At 51.6% G+C, this 9,295-nt stretch overlaps 1 protein-coding gene across 3 annotated transcripts in view; it reads right to left on the reverse strand.

The window, feature by feature from the left end:
- Window positions 1-7,563, reverse strand: part of DLEC1 (DLEC1 cilia and flagella associated protein) — a 65,754-nt gene extending 58,191 nt beyond the window's left edge. For all 3 annotated transcript variants that reach the window (XR_012902132.2, XR_012902133.2, XM_075922860.2), the window contains exons 1-3: window positions 7,414-7,563; window positions 5,184-5,324; window positions 3,431-3,587 (exon numbers count right to left, since the gene is read on the reverse strand). Coding sequence is in view for 1 of the 3 variants with exons in the window: in XM_075922860.2 (XP_075778975.2) it covers window positions 3,431-3,587; window positions 5,184-5,324; window positions 7,414-7,488 (373 nt within the window). In the remaining 2 variants the exon portion in view is untranslated. The remainder of the gene's footprint in view (window positions 1-3,430; window positions 3,588-5,183; window positions 5,325-7,413) is intronic.
- Between the last annotated feature and the right edge of the window lie 1,732 nt (window positions 7,564-9,295).

Below are 9,295 nucleotides of genomic sequence, written 5' to 3' on the forward strand. Positions count from 1 at the left end.
CAGCAGTTAGCCTCAGGCAGCAGCTCCAGGAAATATCTGAGACACATGCTTAAAGAGACTCCCCCCAGACAGCTGTTTCTCAGGTTCTTCTGCTTGCTTGCCTACCTCTCCAAGGGACAGCAAAGCATTTCCACTGCATGCTTTGGTTGCCCTGCTTCAGGACACCAGAGCACTCCCTGTTATGGATGGAGTCAGAGCTACCTCTGGACACGCAACAGCCCCACACTGCCGGGCTGCAGTTTCTGTAGCAGTTTCTACAGGCTGCCGTCCTGGCCCTGCATGAGCTCGACCCCAAGCTCATCATTGAGAACCTCTGCATGTGTTCAGGAGTGCTGCTCTTGCAATCGCACCCCACTGTAGAGCGACACTTCTGGCGGGTGGACGAAAAAGCTTTTTTGGAAGAGGTCTTATTCCCCATGGAATGAGGTTTACCAGCATTGGAAAAGCCGTCCGTTATCTCGATTTTCTTTTGAAATAACACAACTGCAGTGTGGACGCTAGTATTGTTTTTCCGGTATAACGGCCATTATTCCAGAAAAAAGAGCAGTGTAGATGCATCCTGAGGCACAGACCTAGAATCAAACTACTCCAGAGTTCTAAATTCAATTCTGACTCCTGGCTTTGGGGTCTTCTACCAAACACTTAATCTCTGTATCAGTTTCCCTGCCTGTAATAACACTTATCAACTTCACAGGACAATTCTGAAGACATTTCCATTTTTGCACAGCTGTATTTCCATATGCTTACAATAATATTAAGGCATAGAATCATTAATGGCAGATTTCAGGCCTTGAAAGTGGCCTGCCCAATTAGTTTATTATGTAAGGTAATTTTTTTTCTATTCAATTTTCTGCTTACATTTTCTCAAAGCTGCTCTTTTATCACTAGCCAATTAGCCCATCATAAAACGGGATTTTCAGGTCTCTCCTCCACGTCGGTGTTCTCTCCCGAGCCTCCAGTTTCTGGCTCTGTCTCTCTCTCTCTCTCTCTCACCTCCTACTACTGCCTCCCTATCTCTCTCTCAGCTCTCCTCCACTTTCTGCCTCTCTCTCCGTCTCTCTCTTTCTCTTCTCCCCCTCCTCCTGCCTCTCACTCTCTCTCCACTCTCTTCTGTTGCCATTGGGGATGCACGCTTGACAGGCCCCACCCCCGGGGCGTGTACATCACCACCCTGCCTCCCTTTGCCTCCCACCATGGAGCTTGTCTGACTTCTCTGCTGCTCAGTCGGGCCGCCGCGCGGGAGCAAGCAGCGCAAACGGCCTCTCTCTCTCTTCTCCTCCTACTGCCTCACCCTCTCTCTCTCTCAGCTCTCGTCTGCCTCCTGCCTCTCTCTCCCTTTCTCTTCTCCCCCTACCACCTCTTACTCTGTGTTTCTCTTCTCCTCCTGCTGCGTCTCTCTCACTCTCTCTCTTACTGTCCTCCGCCTCCTCTCTGCCTCCTCCGTTCTCCTCTCTGTCTCTTCCACATCCGCTCCACTTTCCTCCTTTAGAATCTGGCGCCCCTTTCCTAACGTCAGAGACGCATGCTCATCCAGGCCCCTCCCCCTGGCTTTTCCCTCTGGGCGGCGCTGTTGCATCCCACTGTGGCACTCGGCTGTCTTCTGCGCTGCTCTGCCGGGCCATCACATGGGAGCAAGAGGTGCAAGCAGCCATTTGGGCCTCACGCTCCACATGCAGCACCCCTCCCGCTTGCTCCCGTGCAGCAGCCCGGCACAGAAGTCAGCTGAGCGCTACAGTGGGAGGCAACAGCGCCGCCCAGAGGTAACAGCCAGCATTTCAGCATTACAGAGTCACAGACATTGGGCTACTATATATATGATAAGTAAGTGATATTAAACCCTGGCAGTTTTCAAGTATCTAAAAGGGTGTTACAAGGAGGAAGGAGAAAAATTGTTCTTTGGCCTCTTGATGATAGAACAAGAAGCAATGGGCTTAAATTGCAGCAAGGGAGATTTAGGTTGGACATTAGGAAAAACTTTCTGACCATCAGGGTGGTTAAACACTGAAATAAATTGCCTAGGGAGGTTGTAGAATCTCCATCACTGGAGTTATTTAAGAGCAGGTCTGATAGGCATCAATCAGGGATGATCTAGACAGTGCTTGGTCCTGCCCCGAGGGCAGAGGACTGGATTTGATGACCTTTCAAGGCCCCTTCCAGTTCTAGTATTCTGTGATTCATAAACTGCATAATCAAAATGCAGAACACCCATGTTTCACCTGGGGTCCCAGTAGCTGGCCCCACATGTCCAGAATTCCAGCTGCCAGGACCCTGGACATAGGACCAGCAGCTGGGACCCCAAGCATGGGACAGCAGCAGAGTTTAGTCATTAACTGAAATGTGTTACCGATAAGTTTCTAATTATCAGTTAATCCAGGGCTGGGGAGCCTTTTTCCTATCGGGTGCCACTGACCCACCAAATCATGGAACACACACACACATATCAATCATGGAATACACACAGCCCTGCAGCGAGAGGGGCTGAGGGAGGGCGGAGTCTTGGGTCTTCTCCTAGGCTCTGGGGTGGGGCCAGAAATGAGGGGTTCCAGGTGCAATAGGGGCTTCAGACTGGGGTGAAGGCATTTAAAGTGCAGGAGCGGGCTCAGGGCTAGAGCAGGGGGTTGGGGTGCAGGTGTGGAAGGGGTTCCAGCCTGGGCATGGGGTTCGGGTACAAGTGAAGATATGGGGTCTGAAAGGGAATTAGGGTGCTGGAGGGGGTTCCAACATGGGGTAGGGCATTCAGGATGATGGTGTGAGGTCTTGGAGTTTGGCTGTGGGATTGGGCTCAGGACTGGAGCAAGGAGTTAGGGTGCAGGAAAGGCTCATGTGGTTCTGGGTGGAGACACAGGCTCTGGAAGGACATTGGGGAACAGGAGGGTACTCAGGGGTGGGAACTGAGGTACAGGAAGGGCTGAGGGGTGCAGGCTCCAGCAGAGCACTGCTTACCTCAGGCAACAGCCTATTGATCATACATGGGACTTAAGGCAAAATCTTCCCTGCCCTGGCCCCATGCTGTTCCTGGACGCTGCTACAATGCGTCCAGGCCACTCTGCGGGGTGCACACATTGGCTGACATTTCTGGCCAGTGGGAATTGTAAGGAAAAGCATATGTAGACTAGGAGTTTCCCGATTGTTCATCCCTGAACTTAGGGACCATGGAGTCAGCTCATCAGCAAGGCCAGCTGGTGCTCACAGTTCCAGTCTGGTGTGGTGGGGGAGGGGGCAACAATGCTTAGTGCTTGCCGCAGGTCTAATGAAATTAAGCAAGAGGCCAGATCTAGCCCATGGGATAGAGGTTTCCCACCCATGAGTTAACCAGTTACCATTTTACATCCCTAAATGGAAGTATTTCCATTGACTTGATTGAGCATTGAATTTAGCTCCAGATCCCACAAATGCGTACTGTGATAGGTAACATTCCCAGAAACCTTACCTGGTGGCAATCCAGTGTTGTAGATGTCCTCCCCAGCATCTGCCTTCAACATGTTCAGAGCCCTTTCTTCTTCAGCTGTTGCTCGAGCTCGTGCCTGAATGATGTGCTTTTCTATCATGTCAGCTTCTGTCAATCGATGGTTATATTCAGTATGAATCTGCCATGTAAAGTGGAGAATGTAAATAAACAAATACACTTTTAGCTATCGCAAATTATTAATAATGTCAGTACATGTGATAGAAAAATAAATGTTTTCTGTTTCTTTCTGAAGGTTTGCTAGAATGTTTTTACTTGTAAGAATAAACTCCCAGAATAGAATGCATTATTTTCTAACACTTAACTTGGGTGTGTGGGGGGCAAGAGGGAGGGTTGAAACATTTACCAGATGCCTACCAGTTTACTAAACTTTATAACTAGAAGCAGGTATAATGAAAAGAACCCCTTTACCAAGGATTTCCAGGGACATCACCCTGCAGAGAAGCCTGTCCTTCAGCCCCTGCTAGTGGAAAGAGAGACGTGCTATTCTTGGACCCTGTTTGTATTTCAGCAACTGTATCAGGTACATGATTAAATTTCAAGTGTTCCGTAGGAAGCTTTTTAATTCACTTCTTCAGAGCAGGGACGTGAACCAAAGCTCCCACATCCCAGGTAAAATAACCAGACCAATGGCTATTGTTGTTTCTCTCTGTCCTTCTTCCCTAATCTCACAATTCCATTCCGCATCTGAGAAAATGTCAGTTTAAAAAAAAAATAGCATTTATCATTTTTTTCTACTGGTTTTGAATATCAGCTGTGAAAATGAGCAAAGTCTTGTTGATTTCATTCCACTGCTGCTCCAGCAAGAGAGGTTCTAAGATTACTTGTCTGCACACTCAGGTATGTCTAGACTACATACCTCTGTCATCAGAGGCATGTAGATTAGGCTACCCGGCATAGGGAAATGAAGCCGCAATTTATATTATTGCGGCTTCACTTAAATTTAAATGGCTGCCGCGCTCTGCGGACCAGCTGATGATCAGCTGTTTGTTGGCAGCTCAGGGCAGCCTAGACACGCCACAGTCGACAAGGAAGCCTTTGTCGACCGGCACAGGTATGCCTCGTGAAACCAGGTTTACCTGCGCCGGTCGACAAAGGCTTCCTGCGGCACGTCTAGACTGCCCCGATCTGCTGACAAACAGCTGATCATGAGCTGGTCGGCAGAGCGTGGCAGCCATTTAAATTTAAATGAAGCCGCGATTATTTAAATCACGGCTTCATTTCCCTATGCCGAGTAGCTTAATCTACATGCCTCTGACAACAGAGGCATGTAGTCTAGACATACCCTGCATATCTATCCAAATGTAGGACTAAAGATACCTTTTAAAAACCCTTCAGAACCTGAAGCTTAAAGTCTGCATGAGTTGATGGCTCAGTTTCCCCCACCTCTAACTTTAAGCCCATTGCTTCTTGTCCGATCATCAGAGGTTATGGAGAATAATTTTCCCTCCTCCTCCTTGTAACACCCCTTTTAGGTACTTGAAAGCTGTTGTTATAACAGCTAACAGATGGCTAACACACAATGAGACGAGAGGCTCTATGAGAAAATTTGGTCCCAAGAAGAGTATTTCAAACTGCTCATGAAAATATCTTTGTGATTCTAGGAAACCATTTTGAAAAATAATCCTGGAAGGTTTAATTAAAATTGACAAACATTTTACTAGTTGTCAGAATAGCTCTGAAAACTACCTCTAATCTGTTTGTTTATTTGCTTTACCTTTTGCAATTCCTCCACAAACTTCTCATGATAGATATTGTCTCCTCCACGGGATTTGATCAGATTTGTTCCAGTATCCATCCCTATGACATCTGCAGTATACATGCTCTTAAATATACTAGTCAACAAATGGGAAATGTCCTGTGGGGGGAAAAATTAGAGTGAGATATTGTTAATCTTTAGAAACAGAGACAGGATTGAGAGTGGAGGATCTGGTTATTAAATCATACATGCAGCAATGATTAAATCAGTTTGATTCCACAGGAATAGCTTCAGATTACCAGTGTTTCGGTAAGAAAGAGGTCCGTATGCATAATGTTCTGAATATAGGAGCTAGGTGCAGACCCGTCAATGTGGGGGAAAATGAGGGAATTGTCCAAGGGCCCAGAGATTGAAAGGGGCCTGAAGCTCCCAGCCGACACCGACACCACTACTTCAGCAGTGGCAGTGGCCAGAGCCCCCGGCTCCTTTGAATTGCCGGCAGAGTGTTGCTGAGGGTTGTGGGGTGTCACACAGTGGTCTGGGTGGGGAGCCCCAAGCCTTCCATGGGCAGGGAGCCACCCACCTCACCTTGTCCCAGAGCTCACGGTGGCTGTCAGCCCTGCTGGCTCTGCGTATCTATTTCTTCCATAAAAGTCTGGATTATAAGAAGATACAGGCTGCAAAAGCGAATGCCATTCAGCTCCTCCAGAAAATGGCTGGTTGTGGAATCCACTGCACTGTCTAGGGTTGGAAGGCTTTGTCTCTGGGAAGGACTGTCTGGAGGGGATTTAGGATGTAGAAAGAATATCAAGTGGTGGTAGAAAGGAGTATCTTCTCTGCAGTGGATACTACAGGAACATAAAAGGAAGTTCATGGGATGGTCCAAGAGTGGCCTGTTTGGGAATAAAGGTGTGTACAGTAGTGTCTTCCTGGATAGGAGGGGGAACATCTTTTCAAGTGGGGTAAAGAGGCTCCCTGTGGGAATTCTGAATGGTGTGGGGTGTACAGGCACAGTGAATAGGCTGCTGGGGTGTGTCTCTCTTTTTCTTTATGATTGATAGATCCCTAGGCTACAAGAGATCATTGACTTCAGGTATAACACAGGCCATAAACTTCTCCGAAAAAAATCCCAAGAGCAGATACTTTAGAAAAAAAACCAATCTTAATTTTAAAATGGTCAACGGGGGAGACTCCACTGTGATGCTTGGTAAATTGTTCTAATGGTTATTACTCTCACTGTTAAAAATCTACATCTTGTTTCCGATCTGTTTTGTCTCACTTCAACATCTAGACATTGGCTCAAAGGTGGAAGGGTATCTCTGAGGGGGAAGGTGGCACAGGGGTGTGTTTGAGGGAGGTGTCTCTGGGGGAGGGGTGACCTGCAGGAGGGGGAAATCTAAGGGTGGAGGGGCCTCTGGGAAGTGCTGGTCTCTTGGGGGAGGGTGTCTGAGGAGAGAGGGGAGGCCTTCAGGGGAGTTTATCTCTGAAGGCAAACTGGCATGGGGTGTGTGTGTCTGTTTCTGAGAGTGCATAAGAGGTGTGGGGGTGTCATTCTCCGGAGGGGAGGGCTTTCTGAGAGGAACATTGGAAAATAAGAGGGGGGGATTCTGTGTTGGGAGGGCCCTGCAGAGGGGCAAATCAGTTTCTGAGGGGGAGGGGTCGGTCTCTGAAAGTTAGATAGGCGGGTTGATCTCTGAAGGCAGGGACGGTGCTGTGGGGGGGGGGTTGTTAGTGATGAGGGTGGGGGAGGCCCTGCGGCGGGGGGGGGGTCAGTGATGAGGGCAGGGGAGGCCCTGCGGGGGGGGGGGGGTCAGTGATGAAGGCGGGGGAGGCCCTGCGGGCGGAGGGGGTCAGTGATGAAGGCGGGGGAGGCCCTGCGGGGGGGGCAGTGATGAAGGCGGGGGAGGCCCTGCGGGCGGGGGGGGGGGTCAGTGATGAAGGCGGGGGAGGCCCTGCGGGGGGGGGGGGTCAGTGATGAGGGCGGGGGAGGCCCTGCGGGCGGGGGGGGGGGTCAGTGATGAAGGCGGGGGAGGCCCTGCGGGCGGGGGGGGTCAGTGATGAAGACGGGGGAGGCCCTGCGGGCGGGGGGGGGGGGGTCAGTGATGAGGGCGGGGGAGGCCCTGCGGGGGGGGGGGGTCAGTGATGAGGGCGGGGGAGGCCCTGCGGGCGGGGGGGGGGGTCAGTGATGAAGGCGGGGGAGGCCCTGCGGGCGGGCGGGGGGGGGGGGGGGCGGTCTCCGGGCCGTTACCTGGGTCCGCTCGGAGGCGGGTCGGTGTCTGTACATGGAGGGCTCAGGGCTGCTGGGGGCCCCCCCCGCCGCCATCCCTGCAGCCAGGGCGGCGCGGCCAGGCCCGTTGCTAGGGCCGTTGCTAGGGCCGCTCAGTTCACAGCTCGCGGCCCTAGCGACGGCGCCGCCCCCCGGCCAGCAGCGAGTCCCCGCCCCGCGGGGGGGGGGGTCAGTGTGTGGGCAGGCTGGGGCCAGTGGGAAGGGGGGTCTCGCGCCAAGGGGCCTGTGTCTGTGCATGGAGGGCTCTGCGCTGCTAGCCCCCCCCCGCCCTAAGGGTTTATAGCTCCCCCTCCTGTGATGTTCATTGCTTGGAGGGGTTCCCCCTCATCCCCGTGAAATCTCCCCTCACACACACCCCGGCTCCCACTGATCGGTGTTCCTCTACTTTTTTTTTTAATAAAGTGCCCTGTTTAAAAAATAGATGTAAGTACCCCCCAGTACCGACAGCTTTCAGACACACAAACTTGTTTTCTACCATCGCAACACATTTGGTTCAACAACTCAAGTCAGCCGGGTGTAAAAAGTACAAAAAAATGTGGGGTGTAAAAAGCACAAAAATAATAAAGCGCTGTAAAACGTAACACAAAAATTCAGTTTTCTTCAAATTTCAGTTGTGTTGACGTACCCCCAGACTTCTGTCAAGTAGCCCTATGGCAGTGGTCCCCAACCATTTGGGGTTGCCGGGCGCCAGGGGGCGTGGCCGTTCGCCCACCGCGCGCCCGGGGGCCGGCGCTCTCCAAGTGCCGCGCACCCGGTGCACCCTGCAAGTGCCGTGCGCCCGGGGCTGGCGCTCCCCCCACCAAGCACCGCGCGCCCCGGGCCTGCGCTCCCCCCATGTGCCACGTGCCCAGAGCGCAGGCGGTCAATCCGCAGCGCCCCCGGGGCCGGCGCTCACCGTGCGCCATGCGCCCAGGGCCGGCACCGCGCATGCGCCATGTGCCTGGGGCCAGGCCAGCCCTGAGCACTTGGCGGGCACAGACAAATGTCCCCGTGGGCGCCATGGCGCCCGCAGGCACCGTGTTGGGGACCACTGCCCTATGGGTACTTGTACCACTGGTTGAGAAACACTGGTCTAGACTGCATTGATTTTGACTGATTGATTGAAAAGCAATGTTGCGTCCAAGGACATTTTTTTCGAAAAAGCGGACATGCTCTTTCACCATATCTGTAAACCTTGTTCTATGAGGCATAAAGGATGTGTCGAAAGAGCACTTTTTTCTGAAATTTGGCACTGTGTAGACGTGCCAAATTTCAGAAAAGCCTCTTTTGACAATAAAGTGGGAAAATATACACAATTTGTGTACCACAGATTGCATATCTTTTTCCAGTTTAACACTGCAGTCTAGACGTAGCCACTGTGCCCTCAGCCTGAGACCTGCCCCATGGCTTGTGAGCCTGGATTTCTCTCAGCCCAAGGTCCCACTTCCATCTAGGTGCATTACAGCTGGATTAGCCCCTCGTTTCATTCCCCCCCCCCACCCTTTTACTCCATGAATAATGGAGAAACAAGGAGGCTTCCTGACACTTTCCCACTTACATAACTGTCACAGTAATAATCAAAGTAGTGGGAACTGGTCAACAGTGCACTAAAAATTTCTGAAAGAATGTGAAATTTCAAAGTTGTTTTTTATTTGTAGTTTTTTATTTCCACACTTTTCCACAGGTTGGGGGGAGGTGCTGTCTGGCTCTGCAGTCCAGGAAGGAGTGGGGCTTTAGGTGGAAGGGGAGGGGCTGGAGACAGTCAGCCCTCCTCACTGTCCTGAGAGTACCACACTGCCCCAGCCCTAGCCCTCAGAGCTGCCTGGCGGGCACTATCTGGTGCTCCAGTCGTTATTTAAAGGAC

The sequence above is a fragment of the Pelodiscus sinensis genome, chromosome 2 (assembly GCF_052426305.1).
Source record: "Pelodiscus sinensis isolate ZL-2025 chromosome 2, ASM5242630v1, whole genome shotgun sequence".
NCBI classification, from domain to species: Eukaryota; Metazoa; Chordata; order Testudines; family Trionychidae; genus Pelodiscus; species Pelodiscus sinensis.